Here is a 26,602-nt window from a genome sequence, read left to right as displayed (position 1 = left end):
CATCTCAGACCACATCTAAATAAGATCTCAACTTTTTATGCCTCCATTTCAGTCGGTCTTAACTTTGTTTGTTGTTGGTGCCATCTCAGACCACATCTAAATAAGATCTCAACTTTTTATGCCTCCATTTCAGTCGGTCTTAACTTTGTTTGTTGTTGGGGCCATCTCAGACCACATCTAAATAAGATCTCAACTTTTTATGCCTCCATTTCAGTCGGTCTTAACTTTGTTTGTTGTTGGGGCCATCTCAGACCACATCTAAATAAGATCTCAACTTTTTATGCCTCCACTCCAGTCGGTCTTAACTTTGTTGCTTTTAGCCCTGGGTAAAGTTAGTTTTTTTTGTCTGCAGGTAAGGGACATACAAATAAGGCATTTTTTGCCTCAGTTGGTAAAAGGGAAACACATTGACTGTGATACCACTGTTGGCACCTTATACATTCGACCCAATCACATCTACTGTTGTCTTGGTTTTCACACATCCGACATTTGTTTTTTATGTGGCTACCAGTTAGACAATTGCCAACAACAGTAGCGTAAATCTCATCTCTGTACATGGAAGTTTGACAGTCAGGTTGTTTAAGATTCTGGTGCAAAGTAAGCCACTTACTGTACATACAGACAAAAACTCCACAACTCATGCTATCTGGCTGCAGGGTATGTGGAACAACTTTTGCTTTTAAATCTAAAAATCCAAATTTTTGTTTTGTCACATAGTTCATCATGTCCAGTGCAGATTTTACATCCATATTTGATTCTGTGCACACATCCTTCATAGGATCAAGGTATAACAAAACTCGCTGTTCAATGTCCACAGCAAGCAAAACCCAGTGGGCCCCGGTTATATTCCAGGGAACAAAAATGTATTTTTTATCGGTCAAAGTGACATTATTCCACAGCCTTTTTATGGAAGGATTTTTGTTTAGAGTTGTCGCAACTGATGAGTCAACAAACAAAATATGGCTATACTTGTTGCACAACCACCAAAGGTAACTATTTATAATTTCGTCATACAGCCAACCTTCAGTAAAGTCCGCATCATAGGCTTGTAAAACTTGTAATTCACTCTTGGAAAGAAGGGGATCCAAAGACTTAATATTTACTAATGAAATATTATATGGACCATTTTTTAACAAGTTTTTAAGTAAGCCCTTTTTTTTAAGTACCGCAATAGATGGAGTAACCTTCTTTATAATTGCTACTGGTGTTTTTGCTACATAGTTAGTACGGGGTTTTTTGACAGGTGGAATTTGAAAGTCGGACCCATCATCATAAAAGGAACACCCTTTTGGAAACAAAGAAGTTACTCGGTATAGGTCCCGCATAGAATCAGCATGTTTACCATGTCTTGATACAAACTTGTTTGCCTTTGGATACTTTCTCGGAAGCTCATCATGAACTGCTACTTTTGATTTAATTACTTTAGTTGATTTTTTTTCCATTTTTTTTTTTATCTTTTCTTCTGATCCCAACACTCGCAACCCACCATCATGTTTACAATTATTTCTCATATCCTCGATAACTTCATTTAGTGTCGCTTCAGCCTTCAACAAGGCTTCTTCTGAAGTAACATCGAATGATAAATCTCTTATGGTTGTTAAAGCATTAGAGATTCTCGTTATTGTTGAGTGTTTTGTTTTCTCTTGATTTTTAAGTTGTTGTGATGGTGTTTTGGATTCACAATTGGGTTCGTGTCGTTGTGGTACTGTCCGTTCAATTTTGCATGTAGCTTGGTACACTGGATTTGTAGGATTAACAATGCAAGGATCCAAAATCATAAAAGGAGAATTTATGTACCATGTAGGAAAATTTTCCCATGACACATCTGGAAATTTTTTGAAAATGCTAAACATATGTTTGCATGGTAAACAGTTTCTTTTAAAGTCTACACATGAGCATTTTGGTCCCTGATAAATAGAAACTTCATAGACTTCTTTTGTTTCTGCGCTGTTCACATAAAACATATCTTCTACTCTTGATATCGATTCACTAGAAATGTCAGTTGAAGAAAGCATTCTTTTGATGCAATGTTTTATAATGTTGTGGGGTCTATCATGTAAAAAAGAAGGAACATTACCATGGTATTGACGATAGTTATTGGAAGCCGCAAGGTTTTCATTTCTGTACCTAAAAAAGCAACAGTTACCGTTTTAGGTGTAAAATATAAAACAAAACTTAATGATACTGCTACTATTGGGGTCACATATTAAAAATGATATACTAACCTTTGAAAACTTTCAGGCAAAAAGTCTTTATGTAACACTGTGATAACTCCAGATAAAGATCTGTCTGTGCGAAAGCGTATATGGCATTCCTTTAACGTTCTGTTTTGACTCTCCACACCATTGTTTGTGTTAATAATAACTTTGAGCTTATTTACTCTATAGAGCCAAGCCCAGCGCTACAAAATAATGCAATAAAGATTAATAATGATTTTAATTTTATTTTTGTGATTAAATCTAAACACTTAGATGTGGTTTGTTGAATTACCTCTTTTGTAGGTTCCCAATATTTTTCAAAATAACTTTGAAACTTAGCATTATCATTCCAAATATTACTACTTTTCAACTGAGTTATTGCCGTTGTAAACATCTCATCAGTATCTGCTGAGGCAACAGATCGCCTTAAACCCAATGCACATTGTTGCTTGCTTTTATCACCAATGCCATTATCATGTTTTCTAACCCATCTCCCCCATGCTTGTTCTCGGTGAAAGTCACAAATCAATACTCTACAGTCTTTCGATAAATAAAAAATATTAACAGCTTAATTGTTATTTATGCTTTTTAAATAATATAATGTTTTTTTAGGCTAATATATATAACACCTTTAAAAATGGCCTCGATTGCAAGAATTTCAGCATCGCACTTATCTGTCATAAAATATAAGGGATTCCAATTGGGACACCATTTTCGCAAAACTTTAAGTGCCTCTTCAATATCATCAGCAGTTTCATTTTGTATAATAAAGGACCCAACAACTTGATAGTTAACGTTGGTCTTTACACAAAGAAAAAAAAGGGGAAGGGCATATTCTGATGTTTTGTAGGTAGCATCTAAAAGACACATCTCTTGCCCATACCTTTCAAGCAAACGTTTTTGCCAAGCAAATTAATGTACAAATAAAAGTGATTGCCTACACTTAATAAAAGGAATTTCATCCCATTCACTTTCTTGTTCTTTCACATTGTTTGCTTCTCCTGCCACATATGGTCAATACAAAACATTGTCATCAGTACCATATGACTTTTTCCATTCATCAATTAAAAGTTTTACGTTGGTTGGATCGAATTTTGATTTTACAAATGCATAATAAAAGCTGTTTTTTAAATCCTTGATGCATGGATAAAATCTTCGATTTGTAGGACATGGCAGGGGTTGATCTTTAAATAAATCATGTCTAACATAAAGAGCAATTGCTTTTTTAAGTTCACGGACACTGCTAACACCTTCGTCAAGAAGTTTTCCTATTTCAGCAATTATTCGCTTATCCACTGCCTGCTGATATCCAGCTTCCTGTTACAATAATTTAATATTATTTTTTGTTTTATAGAAGTATTTAAATATATAACAATTTTTTTTTAAATAACCTTTCCAGTTACATGACCAACATGTGACTTGGCTTGGTGGAAAATTTATTTTATAAACAATTCTAGATTTTATAGATGATGGTGAGTTGCTCAGTTCATACTTTAAACTTTTGGATACTCGGTTTTTAAGTTGTTTCAATTCTTTTTTGCACTCATAAAAATTAATCTTGAAAATGTAATTTGTTATTAGAATGTTGCAATTGTGTTTTAGGCAGTAGTTAAAATGTTAAAATAAACCTTGTATGTTGGAAAAAGTTTTATTTTGGTAATGCTAATGTTAGCAGGACAATTTGTTTTTTTTTATCCTTGTAAGCCCATGTATGTTCTAGGTACCACATGATCAATAAGCTAAAAATTGAAAATAATAAATTGTAAATTATTAAGTAATTTTCAGTTTGACCTATCTTTAGCAAAATCATTATTAATATAATTTAAGTGGTTTACCTCTGGTATAACTTTACTCTTAGCTTTCAAGCTATTGCTACGGTCTTTGCCATGTTGACATTCCATATTAAAACTTTCAATAAATCTGTATGGTACAAAATCCTTGTTCCATAAAATTTGCTCACTTTTACTCTTGTGGACTTGACGCTGTACAAACTTGGTCAAGGTGGAGGTTTCAAATTTAGTAATTGTGGCCTCAACCTCCTCAATTGTTGTAACAAACTAAAATATTTGTATTTAAGATGTAATTTTAACATGCTGTTTTTTAATAACAAAAGGATAATATAGTTTTTTAAAAATTAAAAAACAAAAATATTTTAGCTGTACCACAGTCAGCATACTCGAAGGCGATTTTACTTCTGAAGTGTTCATTTCTTTTTTTTCCTTCTGTTGCCCCTGCCTTTCTTGTTTCTGCAATATTCTAAAAATAAACTATATATACGGTTAGTAGAAGCCTACTTGACTTCCTTAACTACTTTAAAAAACTTTATATAAAAGTAAAGGCTACACAATTTTCAAATAAGTTCAAAAGAATCAATATATTAAATATGGTAAAACGGTTTTAGTATAGAAAAGAACTGTTTTTGGTAGAAATAGTCTTAAAGAACTATAACCGGTTAATGTTTAAAAATTGAGCTTTAAAAAACGCAATCAGCAATCTACTACAGTAGTATTCTCTAAAAAATTAACATAAATGCCGTTAGTTAATTTTAATTACCAATAAAAAATACTACCTAAATGTCACACAATCTATCTATTAAAAATTTTATAACTGAATAACACTATAGATTTACGCGGTAAAAACTCCCATTGTTATTTAAAAGCATATATTGTTATTTTTGTGTTACGGAACAGAAATTACTGTTACGCAACAGAGAATACCAACAGCCAATCACGTACGATATTTTGGTCAGGTTGATTAAGTCAGACTCATGAATTCATGGCATAAGCAAAGCCATACTATTTTTTAAAAACCATTAGTCTGTAAGTATGATCGTTAGATTTGTGTTAGTTTTTCGCTAAGATTTAAGTTCTATAGAAAAATAATATAAATGCTACCCGTTGTCATTTCACTATTTTATTTTTATTAAAGAAAATAGTCAAAATATTATTAACAGATTAATACAGTTTATTATAAATAAAATGGATGTTGGTGAACTTCTTTCGTTTAAACCACATGTAAATGCAAAACGTGAACATGGAGGTGATACAACATCAGAACAACGAAAAATACAAAAACTTTCAGGAAGTTTTCAAAACAAACCTAAAATGGATGTGGATTTAGATACTTTTTTTGAAAATGCTAAACAACATGGAGCTTTGGATAGCAAGCCTAAGAAAAAGGCCACCAGACTGCAATTGGGTTCGAAAACAATAAACAAACAAACTTCAAGTAGTATTTCTACTCCAGTAAACACAGAGCCGGCCAGTCAAAAGGAACCTGAAGAAAATAAAATCAGTGAAGAAGAACGACAAATGAAGTTGCTGGAAATGTGGGAAGAAAAGGTTCAGCAAAAACAAGGTGAGGTTGACATTGAAGAATATGACGATCAAAAGGTTAAAAAACTGATTCTTACATTTGAAAAAAAGGTCCTAAAAAATCAAGAAATGAGAATCAAGTTTCCTGACAGTCCTGACAAGTTTATGGAATCCGAACTTGATCTTAACGATGTCATTGTTGAAATGAAAATTCTTGCTACCATGCCTAATCAATATCATTATCTAGTGGAGCTGCGGGCAGTTAACTCGCTGTTGACGCTTATGAATCATGCAAACACTGATATTTCGATTGCTGTGGTTGATTTGGTACAAGAGTTAACTGACGCTGATGTGTTTAGTGAGAATGAAGAAGTTGCAGAGTTGTTAATTGATGCCCTAATTGATGGCCAGGTCTCGCTTTTAATTGTTCAAAATTTAGAAAGATTGGATGAAAGTGTTAAAGAAGAAGCTGAGGGTGTACACAACTCACTTGCTGTGATTGAAAATATTCTTGAAGCGAAACCAGAACTATGTCCAGTTATTGCCAAAAGTGGACTGTTAGCTTGGATTTTAAAACGTTTAAAAGCTAAAATGTTATTCGATGCTAACAAATTGTACTGTTCTGAAATTTTGTCCATCTTATTGCAAGAACATGATGAAACCAGGCAGTTGATGGGGGACATGGATGGTATTGATATTGTTTTACAGCAACTGGCTATGTTTAAGCGACATGATCCCAAGGGCACTGAGGAAATTGAATACATGGAAAATATTTTTAACACAATTTGTTCCACTTTGTTATACAAGGGAAATCGTGGAAAGTTTCTACAAGGAGAAGGTCTGCAGCTCATGAACTTAATGTTAAGAGAGAAAAAACTTTCGAGAAATAGTGCTTTGCGAGTTTTAGATCATGCTATGAGTGGACCGGATGGCAGCAACAATTGCTCAAAGTTTGTGGAAATTCTAGGTTTAAGAACTTTGTTTCCTTTATTTATGAAACCACCGAAAAAGAACAAAAAAATTGGAACTGCTACAAAAGATCATGAAGAGCATGTTGTTTCTATTATTGCTTCGATGTTACACAATCTAAAAGGTTCACAAAGACAACGATTGCTGGCAAAATTTGGTGAAAATGATTTTGAGAAAGTAGATCGCTTAATGGAACTCCATTTTAAATATTTCGATAGGATTCAAGCAGTTGACAACAGGCTCGAAAGAGAACAAACAAGACTAAGAGCACAAGGTGAAGATGAAGAGGAACTAAAAGAAATGTTTTATTTACGCAGACTTGAAGCTGGATTATTTACTCTGCAACAAACTGATTATATTATTGTGGACATTTGTGCATCAGGGTCTTCGCAAATCAAGCAGAGAGTTTTAAAAATTTTAAACCTAAGGGGTGGAACTGTAAAAAGTATTCGCTCAGTGATAAGGGAATTTGCTGGTAGTATTGGAGATGGAAATCATCCTTATCATGCATCAAGTCAACAGAAAATTATTGCATTAGCTGATAAATTTTAGCTTTTTTGCATAGCTTAACTTGCCTGCTGTTACCTTTCTTTCTTTTGATAATTTACAACTTTAAAATATTAAAAAAACTAAACAGAAAATTGTAAGCATTTATATGTTATGGACCTACACTTGGTTTGATTTTATTGAGAATTGCTATGATTTAATATATGAATTGGGCCACCTAGTAATGATTAACAGTTTTGTACTCTTCTATTTTCTGAATTTAGGTTTAAGGTTGTTAGAAAATATATTTGGTTAACTAAACTACTATTACTGCAAAATCGAAGCCAATGAACTCATTTTTGTAGTAACAAATATAGAATGGTAGAAGTTGAGGAAAATTCCCAATTTAAAGACTTATTTTATGAAGAAAACTTACAGCAGGTAAAAAGTTAGAAATGTAAAGATAATAAATTTAATTAAATCAGATAATAACATTTTTAAATAAAACATTTTATTTTGCTAATATTTATACAGAATGGTAAAAAAACAAAACCATGGTGGAAATCCCAGTTTTTCGTGGTTGAACCAGTTTTGTTTGGTACTTGGGATGGTGTGTTTACATCATGTTTAATCAACATATTTGGAGTGGTTTTGTTCTTAAGAACTGGGTGGATGGTGGTAAGCAAAACTAACACAACTTTAACAAAATTAGGATTTTAAAAACTTTATTATTATTCAGACAACATTTTAATGCAAACTAACACTATCTAAAATTATTATTTTTTTGTTATCAGGGCAATGTTGGTATTGGGCTTGCAATTTTGATTGTCGTCATAACTGTATCAGTTGCCTTACTTGCCTCCTTGTCAGCTATAGGAGTATGCGAGAGGTTTAAAGACATGGGGACAGGTGGTGTTTATTATCTGGTATCTAAAGTTCTTGGTGGAAAAGTTGGAGGAACTATCGGAGTCATGTATGCATTCGGATTGGTAAGATTCTAAAAAACTATTATTTGAAAAATACATATGTTAAAAACATGGTTTTTAATTTATTAAAGCTGTTGTGGAATTCATTTAAAATATTACTAAAAAAATGTATTTTTAATATTTGATCTAAAAATATTTAAAGCAATAATAATTAAAAGTAAAATAATCCACTTTAAAATTAAGTGAATATAAATATATATAACTTTTTAATTTCAATTTCTGTTTAGTCTGTTGTCTCGGCATTATATTGTACTGGTTTTGCTGAATCGGTCACCGAGACATTTAATTGGAATAATGAATGGGCTGTAAGGGGAGTTGCTATTGGTACCTTAGTTCTTTTACTCGCCATTAATTTAGCTGGTAAACTAAAATAATTAATTTTATACTTTCAATTTATAACGCAACATTGATATATTGTTAAAACAAAAACTTGATCTAAAAAAAACAATTTTATTGATAATATTACAGATATATTTTTGTAAAAATTGGCATTGTGTTAGTTATAGGTTTCTTTTGTTATTCCAATAGTTAAACAAAGTTTTTTGTTTAACTATTTGTTTTAAATATTCAATCAGGTGTAAAGTGGGTGATTAGATTGCAGTTGGTTTTGTTATTCGTTCTCATCGTTTCAACTTCAGATTTTATTATTGGGACTTTTGTTCATACTGATCCAGGTAAAAAATTAATATATCATAAAAATAATGTTATATTTAAATTGTTTGGGTTGTATTTTTTTATGCTAGGTAGATTAGATTTTTTTTTCGCTTTTTAAACTTTGTATAAGGCGTAAATCAACCTGAAAGTAGAATTTACATTTGTTTAAACAGTGTGTTTACATAGTGTAAGTTTTTCCACCTTTCTTAAACACTAAAAATTTCTTGTGTGTTTACAGAGGCCGGCTTTGTTGGCTACTCGTCGGAGGTCATGAGAAATAATTCTTATATTTCTTTACAACCTGGCGAGACATTTTTTACCGTGTTTGGGGTCTTTTTTCCCACAGCAACTGGTGTTATGGCTGGGGTTAACATGTCTGGGGACCTTAAAAACCCAGCAAAAAGTATACCCAATGGTACCCTGTTTGCTATTGCAATAAGGTGGGTTTAATATTATATATTGTAAATTAATTTTAAAAATGTGTTGAGCATAATATATAACTGTTAGAATTATTTTTTTTAATTTGTTTAAGCCAATATGCTAATTTAGACTTTATATTTTAAGTTTTGTGTTATACCTCATATTTGTACTTCTTCTTGGTTCTACTTGCTTGCGACAAGCTTTACAAGTCGACTTTATGATTGCTGAAAAGGTTTGTTATTTTATCTAGCACCAGTTTTTTTTCTCGTATATATTTGTTTTTTAATATAAATAGCCTAAAAAATATAAATTGTTTTTTTGTTAGGTTTCTGGGGTGGGAGTTTTATGGTTACTTGGTGTTTATATGTCCAGCACATCATCTTGTAGCACAGGTACTTATTAACTTAATTAGTTTAATATAAACTTTTGTAATTGCTACTATAAGTTTTAAATAGCCTGTATAAGAGATATATTTAAACAAAATTAATTATAAGCCAATGATGTCTCACTTTATTATATTATTTGGTATACTTGAATCAAAGTATTAAATATCTATACTATTTATTACTTATATTTAATTAAATATAAATAAAAATATTTAGGGCTCTATGGGGCCCCACGTGTTCTACAAAGTATTGCAAATGAAAATGTTATACCTGCGTTAAAGTTTTTGGGAAAAGGGGTAAGCAGAATATATATATATATATTGTGGTACTTTACAAAGTTTTCAATTAAAGTTAAAGAGTTTGTATTTCTACTAAATTTTAAATATTTATTTGTAAAACAATTTTTGTATAACAATTATTTCTTTTTTTATTTAGTTTGGTCCAAACAAGACTCCGGTAATTGCAATTTGTGTTGTTGGCCTAATATCTTTGCTGTTTATATTTGTTGGAAACCTAAATGGTATATCACCCATTATTACATGCAACTTCATGCTTGTATATGCCACAGTTGATTATGCATACTTCGCATTGGCTATGAGTTACGATATAAGCATAAAAAATTATTCAAAATATAAGGTGAAGTGTTGTCGAAAATCTGTTTTCAATTGGTATGTGTTATAAATATATTTTTATTCTAAATCAACATGTTTAAACGAATATGCATTGTAAATTATTAAAGTAAATTAAATATAAATTTTTTTTTTAATTATAGACAACAAATAAAACAGATGAAGTACAAACCAAACATATATCTTATGGAAGTATGCAAGATGCCCCTGGTACTATGACTGACTTCACTAAAGACCTGGACAAAATAAACAAATATTCTACACTGGTGAGTTTGGCATAACAGTATGTTATTTTTTGGTTTAAACCCTAACTTTGGGTAATAACATTTCATGGGAATTTCCAACATACCTTACAACTAATCTGCATTTATTTTAAGTAGGGGCGTTTGAAGCAAAAAATTTTTTTTGTGGTGGTATTGGTTACAGTTTGTTTTCAAAACTTTAACAAAAAAACTTTTTGTGTAGACTTCTGATGTCAGTGACAATGAAGAAATTCCTGAGAAAAAGGTCACACAAAAAACAGGTTTATTTATTTTTATACTAAAAATTAAAATCTTGGTTGTATCAAAATGTTGTTTTATGTATTTTTTATTTTAACAGGTCAAGATTATTTAAAGCACACTTACCAACTTGAGAATGGCGAAAATGGAAGTTATGAGGTATATATTACACAAAACTGACATACTTAAAATTTTGAAATAAAATATGTTTTTTTTAAATTTTAAATTAATATCAAAGGAACAGTCACCCAATGAAAATGCATCTGAAAATGAAGATAAAAATGAAGCTGAAAAAGAGATTGAAAAAAATATTGTTGAGGATAAACAAACTAAACCAGAACAGAACTCTGAGAACCTAGAGGAAAATTTATTAAAAGAAAACAATGTTCCAGTAACTTATTGATTAAAATATATTATGACATAGTCACTTTTTTGGTTATTTTTTTAAATCATGTTTTCGTGTTTCTAAGTTTTGTGAAAAATACTTTCATTGTACTATTAATTTTATTTTAATTTAAGGAAGAGGAGCCGTCATTTCAAATCTCAGATATGGATGAAATATTACCACAACCGAAGTCCTGGTACTCAATATTATGTAACAGATGGGCATCTTTATTTGGAGTAAGCATGACCTTTTTATAATTTATTGCATAAAATTATTATTTGTAAATTATATTTTCAGTTTTTTTGTTTAACCATCAAAACATGAAAGTGTAAAAAGTTTAACTTTGTTTTTGTTGTAATAACAAAAGTGTTGTTTATTTTTTTAGGTGGTCATGAGTTTGACGGTTATGTTTCTTATTCACTGGGTTTATGCCTTTGCCAACATTCTTGCGTTCTCGTTAATATATCTATACACATCCCTTTTTAACCCAGGATTAAACCCAGGGGCAGCTGCTCAATTTAGTTTTATTGAATGGACAAAAGAACTTGGTCATAAATTGTGCAGGTTTGGCATATTTAAAACACTATATATGACTAATTATATTTTTAAATTTAAAATCACTAAATTTTGGTGGACAAAAACTTTCTCTAAAATGATTTAAATTCAGATTAATTTAAATTAACTTTGCAGAAAACATGATCCTCCACCTGAGCAGTTTGTTGTAACTTCAGTAGTAAGTGCACCCTATACTGTAGTTAGTACCGTGTTAACACATGACAATGAAGACTTTGCTAACAGAGAGCGCTTTCATCAATCTGCTATGGGAGATTATGTTGCTCTTGTTTCTGAAAATCGGCCACTTGTGGAAATACAAAATAATACTGAATAAATTAAATAAGTAGGAATAGTTAGGTGCTAGTATTGCCAAAGCCTTAATAGTACTACAGAGCTAGGGTAGTTTTTAAATTAAAACTTTTTTGCTATCAGCCTTAACTTATAATCAGTCTAAACATTTTTTTAATGTTATGGAATTTGATTTGTATTAATAATCACTGTAGGTGGATTTTTCATATATTGTTTTTTTTTATTTCTTACAGGTAATATTTGTAACCAATCAGTTGTTTACTTAAATACTACCAATTTGTTTTCGTATATCTTTGGTGCAATTGAAAGGGTTCATATATAATTAATTTAACATAACAGTTAATTTTTTATCATTTTATTTATATTTCTGTATAATTTGGTTTACTGTATCATATATTTCTTCATATAATTTAAAGTTTTGCACTTTCGTTTTTTTTCAAATAGTTTTATCCGAATATTTTTATGTGAAATATTTTTATTTGCACTCTAATGTTTTGCAGTTTATACTCACTGTAGTTGTAGAATTTTTAATGATAAGTGTCCTTAATCTGTTTTAAATTCCAATGATTTATGTTTAATTTACAAAATCTTCAGGTCCAATATTTTTAATGTAAATGCAATATTATCACTTATTATGCACATTTTTTTAAATTTGATGTTTTTGTTAAATAATCCAGTTTATTTTTTTATATGTTTTGGTCGTAACTTTAAAATTCATATCTTTTATTAATCACGAATCTTAATTGCAGTTTCTATTAAAATTAATTATTTGTTCTAATTTGCTTAGTTTGTTAGTTATGTAAGTTAATTTAGAAATAAATGGTACTAACATTTAATGTTTTATTTGAAAAATATTTTAACAAATAAATAATAATCAATTTGTGTGTTCTTTAGTATTTAAAAAAAACAATGAATCTTAATTACTTTAATTGATTCGAGGATAAACAAAAAATAGCAAACGCAAATCGTACACAACAACTGCGTCATATTTTGCTAAAATGGTGACAGAAAAATGCTTTTTTGTATGCCACGAAGCCTCATCAATTTATTGTATTTTGTTGTTCAATAAAGTATTATTTTAGATGATGATTGTGAGTAGATGTTAGTTTTTAAATATACATTTTTGTTTTGAATGCTAAATATTAATTTATATGTTCTTACTTTGTTTAAATGTTTGATTAATTAGGTATAATCGCTACTCTATACCGAGTTGTGGCAGATGTTGACATTTTCAATAATTTGCTGATGTCTCAAGTTTTCAATGCTACGTCACGCGTGTCGATTTTTTGTTTGGTTTGTTGGTCTGGTTGGCATACGTCTTTAATTTCTTGTTTTTAACTTAAGTTAAGAAAAGGCCGGGTTTATGGCCAGCTACCTGGTTATAAAAAAAGATTAGGCGAATCACGTTGGTTTACTTATTTTCAATAGAAGAATATTTTTAGCTTTGAAATAACTGGCAGACTGGAGTTTATTTTATTTATCAACATTCAACTCACTTATTTTTTTATTGTTTTAAGTTAAAGTTGTCAGTATTTTAAACTAAAGCAATGTTTAAGTTTTAATTATCCAATAGATAAAAATATTTTCTGTGTGTGAATAATGTCAGCAGATGAAAAGGAGCCATATTTTGATGGTAAGTTTTTTTAAAATATTGTTTCATTTTTTTGTAAAATAACAGTTATCTTATAAACTAAGCTTATTTTACTGATTCCTTTTTAACATTTTGAATAATATTTTAAAGGTCCACACATGTCTAATACTGGGCATTTTCCACCATCAAATATGCAAGAAAATGAGTTGTAAGTGTTTGATACGCAAGTATTTGTGTGTATACATTTAATTAAAACTGTAAGACAAAAATTATCCAATAAAAATTATATAAATTGAAAACTACAGTAAGATATTCTTTTTGCTTAAACACTAAAATAATTTTGTAGTCAACCTCCGTACAATGTCCCTGTAATGTATAACCAACAAGGACCAGGTTTAAATGACCTACAAGACAATCATTTTCCAGCCATGCCTGTTTCTCAACAGCAAGAATTTTATGACCATAACCACTTGGAGGATTATCAGGCAAATCCATTAGACCAACAAGAACATAAGTTAAATGCTTTGCAGATGCAACACCCACAGGAATTTGGTAAGAAATGCACAGACAAAAAATTCTATGTTAAAAATGCCTTATGCAAACAATTAATTAATTATTAATATTAGTAAGCTACTTACCTTTAATTTACAGTTATAAATTTTTACTTGTGGTTTTAATAAATATAAACTTATTGTAACAATAAACTGGCCAAACTATTCTCAAATTGTTTTATTGATTAAACAATACAAAAGCTATGATTTAAAATTACCTGTCTGCTTAAATTTTTTTTAGAAGTTGTAAGTTCAAGCGAAAATTCAGTGATGACCAATCAACAAAGTTCTTCCAATAATAACTCTCTCTCGACTTCAAGTCATCAAAATTCGCCCCAGCGAACTGTAGAATCTTATCCAAGTAATTGTAAGTGTTATGTGTAAACCATCACACAAGTGTTTTAAATGCTTAATACTTTTAATAAGTGCTTTTAAGTTTTTTTTGGGTTAGTTAAGGACAAAAGTAAATTTAACTATTTTTTTTTTTACCAAAACATTATTTTTTATTTAGTAATTCAACAAGAAGAATTAACTTCTCAGACTGAAAGAAACTTACCAAATTCATTTCAAGATTTGGCATCGTCTTCAAACATGTTGCCCTCGACCTCTGCTAATTTCTCGAATTCTGATTCACCAGCACAGTATATGGCACCTGCTGAAAGTATTGAAACAAGTGAACACGACATACCTTATGACCCTACAGTTGTTTCACAGGTTAAAATAATAGTCACATATATCTAGATTTCAATACATAGAATTCAAGATTCAGTTTAAATTCAAAATCAATAGTTTATATTGTTTAAATATATACAAACAACATTTTTTTTGTTTTACTGAAATTTTTATCTATACTTTAGGGAATTCCTGAAGTTATGGGCCAAAATCATTTGTTTGGATCCTACATGAACATGGCTAACAACAACTCAGCTCAACTTTCATATCATCCTAATTATGGGCGACCTCCGGAAGAAGTGGGACACTTTGATGCATCATCAAGTCATCTTCATCCTTCCAATGAGAGAAGGGAATATGATGGACTTCACTCACAGGTAAATAGATTTACTTCAAAATGTTGTGTTTTCTTCAAAAAAAGGATTAAATTTATGTTTTGTTGATTAGTCTATTGCATTTATTGTCTAAACTATTTACATATTTCAGCAAAATGGTAATTTTCAATGCTATTTATTTTTGTGTTCTTGTTTTGTCATTACCAATTTAAAAAAATTATGAACTATATGTTAAAGGGAACTTGGGCACCTATAAGTACAACTTCAGCCAGTACAAGTGAGTGGAATTTGGTGGAAAATAACCAACAACAACCACCACCATTACAAGGTTATTATATTTTTTGTTCAAGAATGTCATTGTTGAATTTAAATTAATATTATACAGGAGACTTGCTTTTATTTAATAATTGCATTTTTTTTATAATTAAATATAGTAGTCGATTGCCTACCATATGGGCAGAATTTTAATTGTCGTAATGTGGTTCTCAATTTTAAATAATATTTGCTAGTAATTATTAACTTGCATCCACAACTATAGGTATTATTTATTTTGCAGGTCTATAAATTGGATAGATATATAGTCCTCTAAGCTCCATTATTTACAGATTCATTTAGTGAACTGTTACTTTTGTTACATGCCTAACCCTTGTTTTTTTTTTTATTTAGACAATTCTTTACAAAATGAAATATTTAATCAAGAAAATATGGAGGATCCAGATATTCCACAACTTCAACATTCAGAAAGTTTTGAAGTTTTAAATGTTGTTACATCAGAGGTAAGTGATATAAGCATATTCTCATTAAGTAAAAATAATATTGTTTTATGTTTTTATAAAATAATAGAAAACTGTTTGAAGAGGTTTAAAGAATTTTTTCATTTTGTGATAAAAAATTGGTTTGTTTACACATTTATAAAAATATCTAAAAAAAAATTTAGATGGAAAATTTAAACTTATTTGTTCCTGATTCTACTTTGGAAGGAACTGGGGATCAGACCAACAATAAAAATGCTCCAAACAATTTAGTTCTTGAATCCTCATCACAATATATGAAATCTAATGAACAAAATTATCAGCAACAGGTAGATATCTTAACATGGTTTTATTAAGTGTTTTAGTGTGTTTACTTACCAAGTTTACAGACAATAAGTACGTTACAATATTTTTTCATGTAAGTTTTTTGTTTAAGGTTTTTGAAACTAATCAACTTGACTCTGGAAATTATAATGCGGGTAAGAAAAATACTTGTTTGTTTTTCTTTAATTTTATAGTGTTTTGTGAAGTTGTAACTGTGTTTTAATTAATAGATTAATTAATGTCGATTTAAACCATCAATTTTTTTATCTTAAATAAAAAAATTATTTTCTGTAGAATTTTTAAAAGAAAATGCTGAAACTCCAACAACATCAAACTTCCAACCTGAAATTCCAACCAACCAAGATCTTGAATCAACTGAAAAACTGGCAGAACCAACCGTAAAACAAAGTGATGTTAAAATAAAAACATCTCGCACTAATTCTGTTAGTAGTTTACAAGGTCGTAGAAATAGTAATAGTTCTACTAAGTCTGGGGTAAGCCAACGTTCAGCCCCAGCTGTTGTGTTGGACCCAGAAAATTTTCCAGAAATTGTGCAACAACCTGACAACGAAGAAATAAATATGATTGGTAAGTGTTTTTTTTTTTAAATTGTACAAGTTAACACCCCTTATAGTAGTCTTATGATAATAAATATCTTTGCTTTTATATATTGAATTTTGACACTTTGTTATTTTTATATATTTTTGTTGTTTATAGAAACTCATACCATGCATTCATCTTATGTGAGCGTTGAGCCAAGACCTGTGGACACATCAAATTCCTTAAAAGCAAACACTTCTTACCACCAACCTACTTATTCTGGACCAACCAATAACAACCTTCACAGTCAAATGGCTGTAACCAGTGCACCACCTGCAAGAGTTGTGTCGACTGCACCAACTACTGGTAATGATTACAACCAATCCTACAGCGACATGCATGCCAGTTTACATCCTTATTCGGAAGATCGAAATTCCGGAGACCCTAAGGACAACCCTCCTTTATCTCTGGTCTCTTCAACATCAGAACTAAAGTTTTCCGAGCAAGAAATAAATCAACCACCAAAACCACCAGTCTTAGAACCACTTGGTAATATTCATCAAAATAAATCAGCAGTAAGTGATCAAAATCAGTCATATACTAATCCTTCAACAGTGGCAACCACTTTTTCTACTGGCTTGGAGAGTTCTGGTGTAAGTAAGCAACCACCTTTAAGTGAACCAGTTCCCACAAATTATCTTGGAAATGCCCAACCAAACATAGAAGTTAATCAAACAAATGCAAATTCAATTCATACCAATTCGCAACCAGTTTCTAACCAAGTACCTATTCCAGTTATTCAAGGACCAGTTTCTAGTGGTTCTGGGTATTCTCAAACTAATAATAGCCAACAACCACCACTTTTTTTGCAGCAGCAAATTGATCACCCAGCAGGTTTGCAGCATTCAACAGGTTTTGAACAAAATCCTCAAATAGTTGGTCAAACCTCTCATTCATCTCAATCCAATGTGTATGTACCTAAATTACCAGCAGATGCGAATCCTAATCTTTTAAGTGGTGACCGACCAACCAACAACCAGGGTGAACCTTCACTTGCACCAGTACATTCTAACAATGAACCAGGATATCTTTCACAAACCACTTCTCAACAACCACCACAACATAATCAACAAGTACCAGACAAAAACTACCATCATGCTCAACATGCAAGAGGTCAATCTGAACCAACAACAAACTATCAGCATTCAGCTCCGACCATTTCTTCACATCAAAGACCATATGAAGGCCAGTACCATTCCCAGCAATATGTTTCTGGTCAACCAGATGGTTATCCACCATCATCATCCGACCATGCACACCATAATTTACATGCACCATCTCAAAACCGTGGATCACAAAATCAACCAGAACCAGTTTCTCACCCCCAAACAAGTGGTTATGGACCTTCTTATTACCAAAACACTTCATATCAAAGGGAGAATGTAGAAAGGTAATTTAAAATTGTAATACAAATTTTGATTATTGAAATATTAGTTTCAGTTTAAAATTGTATTAACATGTTTAAAGTAAATTATTTAATAACATAAATTAATATGGTAAAATATATTCAAGGGTATCATCAAGGCCACCTTCTAGATCAAGTATAACAGGAGAGACTTCCTATGTTCCTTATCATGAAAGATCTGAATATGATCAATATAACTATCATAGGCCCAGATCTAGGTAACATTAATTTTTTATTCTTATCTTAAGCATATTTACAAGTCAATTAGATTACAATGTTGAAAAAAAAAATTGTATTAACAATAAAATATTATCAAACCAATTTAGGGTTATTAATTTAAAAAAAGAATTTGTATTTAAATTTTTTTATTATTTATTTTTAACAGGCAAGGGTATGAATATGACCCACGATATAGTGGAAGGTATAATAATGAATATGATGATTATTATCGAGCTCGGAAGGAGGATTATTATAACAGAGGATACAGGAGAGATTATTATCAAAGTAGATATTTAGGAAAAAAATTTCGTTTATAAATAATAAAAGTTTAATATCGTGTTTTACTAATTGTTAAATATATTAAAATAATAATAATATAAAATTACTTTTGTTTGATAATACAAATGAATTCAAATAAAAAAGGTGGACATTTTTTTGTAAAACGTTTTTTAATTTTTTGCTAAAAAAGCAAATTGAAATTTAACAATCGTTTTACAAACATTAAACCAGGATGTCGTAAAATCAAACAGTCTTTAAAAATCTCCCCTATTTTACTCAATTTTGTTTAAAAATTTCTGTTTTGTTTTAGATCAAGGTGATTACTACAACAAATATGGTGCTTATTATGACCAGAGATATTATTATGACAGAAGAGCATCAGATCAATATGGGTAACATAAAGTTGATATTTAATTCAATTTACCATTTATCTGTTCCTTATTTCTTAAATATTGGTAGTAATTGTTTGGATTTATTGGAAAAATTTAAATTTACTTGATTTTGAAATTTTATTTTGTAATTATCCTGTTTTTATTTGTAAAAATTAACTTATTTGATTATTTATCAAATTATGATTTTATTTATTTTCTTTTAAGGCGTTACCATCAAGACCAATATTACAACCAGCGGGGTTATGGGGATTGGAGAAACCATCAAAGCCAGCAACAATATGATCCCCGTTACTATGACAACCAGAACCGAAGTAGCAAAGTGGATTCTTATAATACTTCAACTGCTCAAAATCAATCCTCATATGCTGACAACAACTACGATGAAAGGTTAGTTTATGGTTGTTGTTACTACAAATACTTATTTACAATATATAGAATTTAATACTAATAAACATTACTGTTATTTTGTAAACTAAACATAATGAACACACTTACCTACCTGCTTGAGATGTTGTAAAAAAATGTTTTAAGGTATAATTTCATTATATTTAGTTTACAACAAGGTTATCAATACAAAGGAGAACATACACTTGAGGATACAACCTCATATCCAAACACTTTTGATGAGGAAACATGGGAAAACTTACCAAAAGGTGAGAACTTACATAAATAATTATCAGGTATTAGTTTATATGAATTTAAAAAAAAAATATGAAGCCACTTGAAAAACTCAAAATAACTAAGTTTTAAAATTAATTTGGGTTTTGATTTTATTTGGAATTGTATTATTTTAGTTCCAGATCGACGCACCCCAGCTAAATTTAACTCAGCTCACCCCATCTTAAGGTTTGGGGCTGGTGGGTATTTGATTCATGTTTTACCCAACTCCCCAGTTGATGGAAAACCTGCTACAGTAGAGATGTTAAGTGTTGAGGTATGGTGTGTTTTTTTTTTTAAATGTTACATGATCATTATAAATTTTTTTACAGGATGATTTTAACAAGGAACTTTTTCTTAATTTCTTAATAAAACACTTTTTTATTTTCAGACATTATTGGAAGAAACACCTGAAGCTGAAGAATTCAGATCTTATCCCGGTCCTCTTTCAAGGTTAACTCTTAAGAATATAAGTGACTTTAATTATTATTTATCTACTAAACTGTAAAAAATATTGAATTAATTTTTAATTTTGTTATTTTTTTTAATAGGAAAGAGACGCACAAGATAGATGTTGTAAGTTTTACCACCCAACAATCCAACCAATCACAACGCAGAACTGATCTCATTGACAGAGATTCAGTCGCTCTGACCTGGGACTTTTTATCTGTTCTTGTTCGACAAAATGGGGTACTTCAACCTTAAAAAACTATTTAAACACTTTTTTATGTGAATAAAAATTTCAAGAAATAATATTTTTATGTTAAAATTTTTTTTTTTAGTATTAATGTAAAAAAATTTTAACATAAAAATATTATTTCTTGAAATTTTTATTCACATAAAAAAGTGTTTAAATAGTTTTTACAGTAATACTAAAAAAAAAAATTTTAACATAAAAATATTATTTTTTGAAATTTTTATCTTGTATTCAGTAACAGATAAACCAATATGATAAAATATGTAAACTAATTTATAACAACAATTTGAAAATATTTTTTGGGGTTTAGACAATAATGGGAACTGACGTAGCTGAGTTACTGATGCGTGACCACTCCGGAAACTTTGATTTGATGCAATCCCCGAACGACATGCAACGCCGACCACCTCAGATTTCATCTGGATCAAATATGGAAGTTGTACCTGCCAATCAAAATGGTAAGTTTATCCAGTTTTCTAATCTAAGTTTTTACAGTTCAAGTTAAATTTTCTCTTTCGTAATTTTTTTGTTAATTTTTCTCTTCTGTTAATTGTATAGAATATGTAAGTTTTAACTTATTTATTATTGACATTGGTTTAGATGAGGCTAATATGAATAATGAGGATTCTTCAACAGTCCGATTTCGTGACTTGTTGCTTTATGGCAGAAAAAAGGTAACTTGATAAAACTGTTGTGTAATTTTTTAAATAGAAAGGTTAAAAAAATAAACTTAAGTTCAGAAAAATTAAAAACAAAATTCATTTTTCAAGGATGCTTTAGAATGGGCGATGAAGTCAAATTTATGGGGTCACGCTTTGTTGCTCGCCAGTAAAACCGATGCAAGAACTCATGCTAACGTGATGTTACGCTTCGCTAACTCTCTTCCTATTAATGATCCACTTCAAACTCTTTATCAGTTGATGTCTGGAAGACAACCTGCTGCGACAACTGTAAAAATTAAAATAAAAAATTTAAAAAAATTTTATTATGATATAGTAGTAAATAATTTTTTAGAATAATTTGTGATTATTTTTAGAGTTTTTATTTTTAAAACACAATTTTAAATTTTTTTTTGTTTTTGGCTCTTTAATTTTATAAATTTTAATAAATAGTGTATTGCGGAGGAGGGATGGGGTGATTGGCGTCCTCACCTGGCCATGATGTTGTCCAACGCCACAGATAGTATTACCCTCGACACAAAGGTTGTCATGACATTGGGGGACACTTTGTTGTCGAAAGATTTACTCGATGCAGCTCACTTCTGCTACCTAATGGCTACTTCTCCACTTGGTTATTATTCAAAGAAATCTGGGAAGTTGGTATTGATTGGTTCAAATCACACGTAAGCAAATTTCTTTGTTTTGTAATATTTTTTTAACTTATATATATATATTTTTTTTTAATTAATCACCTTATCCAAAAATTAAGAAAAAGGAATTCAGATATATTATTTCTAGATGGCTAACATCTTTTCTTACTTCAAACTGCAACATATTATAATTTATAAATTAAATTCAACAAAAAAAAAATTTTTTCTTAAATTTTTAGGTTGCCATTTTATCAATTTGCAACGAATGAAGGGATAAGAAGGTCGGAGTGTTATGAGTATGCTTTAGCACTTGGTCATGCTACAAACAAAACAAAGATGGAATTTATGCCAGCTCTGCAAATCTACAAACTTATTTATGCTGGAAGGTTGATGGAACTGGGCCTAGTTGAAAAGGTGGATTTTTAAATTTTTTTTAAACAAGTAAATAATTTATAGCTACATATTCTTCTTCTTAAATTCATATGCTTAAAAATGGATATTCGAACTGAAATTAGTGTATTTGTTTTTATATTTAATATTTGCTTTTAAATAAATAAAAACATTTACTTGTAGGCTTTTCATTATTGTGAGAACATCGCCAAAGTTGTTTGTAAGTCACCAAGCTTGTACTCCACGACCCTCGTATCACAACTCGTAGAAATGATCAACATCATGCAATATCATGACCCCAGGGTTCAAGCTGGGGCTCAACTCTCTTCTGACCTCCGGTGGATACAATCTTTACTTTTGGTCAGCGAGAGAATGGGGGTAAGTTCACTAAAGTTATTTTTTATGTTATGGAATTGAAAATTGATTTAATTTGTTTAGAAAAGTTCACTTGGGTCGCTTCCCCCTTCCACCATCTCTCCATCCATGATGTCATCAGTGACATCCCAACTTGATTCTGCCTCCTCAGAGGAAGATGATGAGGATGTTGAGGAAATAGTAAGTTTTTTTACTCTTCCTTGTTTCAGGTTAAATTTTAAAATTATTATTTAACAAACTTATTTTCTTGCAGAGAGAAGACCCTTCCTCTCATGGGATGGTTCAAAATAATTACCAAAGACCAGATCAAAACCAACCAGTCGAAGAAGTGCAATTAGATGGTAAGTTTACTTTTATTTCTAATTAATAAATATCTATATTTTAGTATATTCAACATACTAACTTAAAATCTGTTTAGGTCAACATTTTAATACATATGGGCCACCTCCAACAATAGAGCCGACTTTTTACCAACCTAAACAGGTAAGTTAAACAATTTTCTCATTCTAATTTGCATAAAAACCATTACTTGCTTTAGCATCAAATTTTTTATAAAAAAAACATTTTTACAGATGGGTGATTTAATGCAAAAATCAAACCCTCTTCAACAGCAACAGTTTCAACAACAACAACCACCAAGTGGTTTTGAACAACAACAAGAAAGTTCACAACAACAGCAATTTCAGCAGCCACGGGAACAAAATAATTTACAACAACAGCAATTCCAGCCACAACAAGAGCAGAATAATTTCCAACAACAACAATTTCAACAACAACAAAGCAACCAAGCTCCACCACTATTTCAACCACCACAACAGAACAATTTCGAACAGCATAATTATCAACAACCACAATTCTACCAAAACCAACAGCAGCCACCGTTTCCAATAAGCAATGAAAATTACGATCAAGTTCCAGCCATGGTGAGTTCACTTTTCCTGAAAAAAATATTTCTATACTTTGTTTAGAACCTAAAATTTTTTTAGTAAGTGTTGACCCAAATTTAGTAAAATCTTTATGTTTACTTGCATAATAGATACTTGTACTATATTAAATCATTTACTTATAATTACTTGCATTGGTTTAATGTTTGCATAATTTTAGCCATCACTTGACGTAGTATCACGGGTTCGAACCACATCACAAACATCTCACCAATCCCATGCATCCCACACCAGTCATAGGTCGCGAAAATCATCAGGTCGAAGGTCGCGAACTGTGTCTGAGAACTCACACCGAAGCAGATCAAGAAGCACAAGTGCTGAAAGCATTAAAAAGGAAAAAGCTGCTGAAAAAGTAAATAATTTTATTTGTTTAACTTTGTTTTGAAGTTTTTGCTGTATTTGCAAAAAACAATAACAATAAATATTTTCATTAGGAGAAGAAGGGATGGGGATTTATGAATTGGTTTTCCAAAAAAAAAGTTAATCAAGTTCACTTGCCTGATGATTCAGTTAAAGAGGTATTTGGTTAAAATTTTGCTTAAAAAATAAAATTGACCGCAATAAAATATTTCAATTAAATTTATAACTTTACTTGAATAGTTTTTAAAGAAAATTACTATAATTAATTTTTTTAATTTTGTTATAGCTGGTATGGGATCCGGTTAAGAAAAGATGGACAAATGGTGAGGAGGAAGAAGAGGAAGTGCTTGCCCCTCCACCAATGGTAGCTACTTCAGCTTCTGTTCCAGGTAAAATAAATTTAAAAAACTTTTAATAAAAATATGTTGACCTCAGCCTTATATTTGAATAACTCAAAATTTATTTGTAGATGCGCCAATGCCATCTTCTGGCGGAATGACTAGAAATCAATTTTCTTTAAAAAGTTTAAGTAAGTTTTTGTTTTATATTTTTCTTTGCACTCGTTTTGAAAATTAAATTTTTTAAAATTATTTAATTTAAATATTTTTTTAAGACAATAAATCAATGTATAAGGATGCATTTGGTGGTAAAACAAGTTCAAACAGCAACCAAAATATTGTCCCGCCTGCATTATTCCCATCTATCCCAACTCAAAACAATAATCCTTCCGTGTTTATACCCAAGCCAGGTATGATTTTTATATTTTATTATGTTAAAAATTAAAACAGAACATAATTTTATGTGTAATTTTATTATTTCTTTTTTGTTGTAGTGCCGACAAGTGCCCCATCTGAAACAGTAAACCATGACAATCAAAAAATCACAGAAAATCAGGTAAGTTTTTAAATATTAAAAAAAATTGTTAGATGTTGAATTGATTAAATATTTTTTTAGCAGAATATGAAACAGCATGAGCAATCGCAATATCAACAAAGTAATTTTCAGCAACAACCATTTAATCCACAACAACAACAAACACCATTCCAGCCACAGCAAAACAATCAACAACAATTTCAACCACAACAATCTTTTCAGCCACAACAAAATAATCCGACATCAAATAATCAGCAACAATTTCAACAACAAGACTATGTTCAACAACAAAAACCACAACAACATTTTCAGCCACAAATAAATGATAATACTGTACAACAGCCTCAACAGTTCCAACCACAGAAAAATTCTTTTCAACAACAACCCTTCGAGCCACAACAACAACCACTTAATGTTCAACAACAACAACATTTGCAACAAAGCAACCAACCACCACAACTACAAGCACAACCACAAGATATTGGTATGCAACAAAATGCTAACCATCAACCTCCTAATCAGGTAACAACTAACTAAATTAAAAAAAATTAAAATATTTTATTTTTTAGTTTATTAAATATTTAATTTAAGTCTTTCATAAAATGTTTTTCGCAAATTTTTATTTTTTCTAAATTTAAATATTTTTTAAGGTAAATAACCCTCCATCCAATCCCATTCCTGCCCAAGCTGTCCAGAATACTTCATCTGATCCACCAACTGCACCTCCAGGTCCCCCTATGACTGCTTTTTATAACCCGTCCCAATTCGATGCGGGGCAAAACAGAAACCCCTTTGCTCAACCAACAGCCCCTACAAGAGGAGGGTTTAGTAGCAGGCGGGCTAGGGGTAGAGGGTACCCTAAAGTCGCTGGCAGTTAAAGAAAAGAGATGTATATAATATTTAAAATAGATTCTTAGAAAAATTTATTGTAAAAATAAATTTGATGTATTGTAGAGTTAAAAATATGCTGCTACTTCACACTGGAAGTATTGTTAGTTTAGTAAAGATGTTAAAACCTATTTGATTTTGGTAAAAAAAATTAGTTATTCCAGTTTGTGTATACGTATGTGATTTAAGTAATTTAATGCTGTACATACTTTTTAATTTTATTTCCACAGTTGCATCGTTATATATAGCATTTAATATGTTAATGGTTTTTGCTTCATGTTAAGTTGCATTGCTCATTTTATCTTCCCGGCTGTATTTATGATTTAATTTATTATATAGCTAAATTATTGTGAATATCTTTAATGGCAAATTTGTATTTGAAATCTTTGTGATGTTAATGTCTTCTACAGTTTGTTTTTAATTTAATGATTGTTGTTAGTAATTTTAAAAGTTACATTAAAATTTATATCAAAATTTTGTTTTAATTTTTATGGTTTTGCTGTTAACTTGAAAATTCTACCTAAATATTTTGGCACATTGTTTTGTTATTTATAAACTTAGTTTTTTATTTAGTACAAATTATAAAAGAACTTTTAAGGTATTTATTTAAACGCTTTATGTAAAATTTGGTGCTTATGGCAAATATGTAATTAACTTTGTTATTTAATATACCCATTCATTTTTTTTTTTCAATTTGTATATAAAATGGTGGGAGTAGTAGAGTTTTATGTGCAATTTCTCTCGTACTGCTACTTCGTTCATTTTCTAGTGTTTTTATTGTATTGGTGGCAGTAGTTCATAGGGAAAATGTGTGTTGCCATGGTTATTGATATTGTCGTAGAGTGAAAGAAAATAAATAATTAAGGTTTGAATGCAAAACTATGTTGGATGTTTGGTTTTTAAATCTAAAACTTTTTTTTTGTATATATCTTTATCCTCGATGTGGGAAAGTCGAATGCGCGACTTAAACATAGAGTAACATCAGTTACTCGACCCAGTCTCGAGTTGCCTGTGGCAGTTCGGGATATTATAGATTATAATTGCCCGATGATTATGCTGTTGATTAAGTGCTGGCTCAGCAGGAGTTTATACCGTTTATAGCGCCTAATTCAAGGGCGCTACAGCATAAGATCAATAGGGATTAAACCCACGAGCTTACGTGTGATGTAGCAAGTGTTCTTACCACTACAGCACGCTG

The 26,602-nt window shown here is 30.4% G+C and overlaps 3 protein-coding genes across 4 annotated transcripts; all 3 read left to right on the top strand.

The window, feature by feature from the left end:
- The first annotated feature begins 5,105 nt into the window (after positions 1-5,105).
- LOC145741758 (beta-catenin-like protein 1) lies at positions 5,106-7,251 on the top strand. Its single transcript, XM_082559406.1, has one exon. It carries the CDS (start codon positions 5,177-5,179, stop codon positions 7,031-7,033), a length of 1,857 nt encoding a protein of 618 aa, XP_082415532.1. The 5' UTR covers positions 5,106-5,176; the 3' UTR covers positions 7,034-7,251.
- A 4-nt stretch (positions 7,252-7,255) lies between these two features.
- On the top strand, positions 7,256-12,654 carry LOC145741756 (solute carrier family 12 member 8-like). The gene is made up of 17 exons (XM_082559405.1): positions 7,256-7,408; positions 7,502-7,645; positions 7,762-7,956; positions 8,181-8,313; positions 8,529-8,627; positions 8,846-9,047; positions 9,172-9,259; positions 9,353-9,419; positions 9,630-9,709; positions 9,849-10,049; positions 10,186-10,308; positions 10,508-10,565; positions 10,643-10,701; positions 10,781-10,933; positions 11,062-11,163; positions 11,313-11,491; positions 11,618-12,654. The coding sequence occupies exons 1-17, from the start codon at positions 7,346-7,348 to the stop codon at positions 11,814-11,816; spliced, it is 2,145 nt and encodes a 714-aa protein (XP_082415531.1). The 5' UTR covers positions 7,256-7,345; the 3' UTR covers positions 11,817-12,654.
- Positions 12,655-13,306: 652 nt separating this feature from the next.
- LOC145742871 (uncharacterized) lies at positions 13,307-26,277 on the top strand. 2 transcript variants are annotated; one of them, XM_082560703.1, is made up of 38 exons: positions 13,307-13,424; positions 13,533-13,590; positions 13,729-13,934; positions 14,175-14,300; positions 14,445-14,647; positions 14,791-14,982; positions 15,178-15,268; positions 15,607-15,716; positions 15,878-16,021; positions 16,129-16,171; positions 16,311-16,604; positions 16,734-18,006; positions 18,129-18,239; positions 18,407-18,525; positions 18,830-18,911; positions 19,116-19,298; positions 19,464-19,564; positions 19,706-19,845; positions 19,960-20,021; positions 20,120-20,258; positions 20,576-20,723; positions 20,866-20,939; positions 21,036-21,215; positions 21,378-21,607; positions 21,814-21,988; positions 22,148-22,342; positions 22,403-22,519; positions 22,593-22,680; positions 22,758-22,822; positions 22,912-23,262; positions 23,444-23,635; positions 23,718-23,801; positions 23,930-24,032; positions 24,113-24,172; positions 24,257-24,391; positions 24,476-24,537; positions 24,601-25,038; positions 25,167-26,277. In XM_082560703.1, the coding sequence occupies exons 1-38, from the start codon at positions 13,391-13,393 to the stop codon at positions 25,392-25,394; spliced, it is 6,636 nt and encodes a 2,211-aa protein (XP_082416829.1). In that variant the 5' UTR covers positions 13,307-13,390; the 3' UTR covers positions 25,395-26,277. The 2 variants fall into 2 exon arrangements, with proteins under 2 accessions (XP_082416829.1, XP_082416827.1); XM_082560701.1 differs by having other exon boundaries at positions 24,598-25,038.
- The last annotated feature ends 325 nt before the right edge of the window (positions 26,278-26,602 follow it).

This window comes from Corella eumyota, chromosome 2 (genome assembly GCF_963082875.1).
Source record: "Corella eumyota chromosome 2, kaCorEumy4.1, whole genome shotgun sequence".
NCBI lineage: Eukaryota > Metazoa > Chordata > Ascidiacea > Phlebobranchia > Corellidae > Corella > Corella eumyota.
Note: the sequence above shows the minus strand (reverse complement) of the source record. Positions and strands in the feature narration are given on the sequence as shown.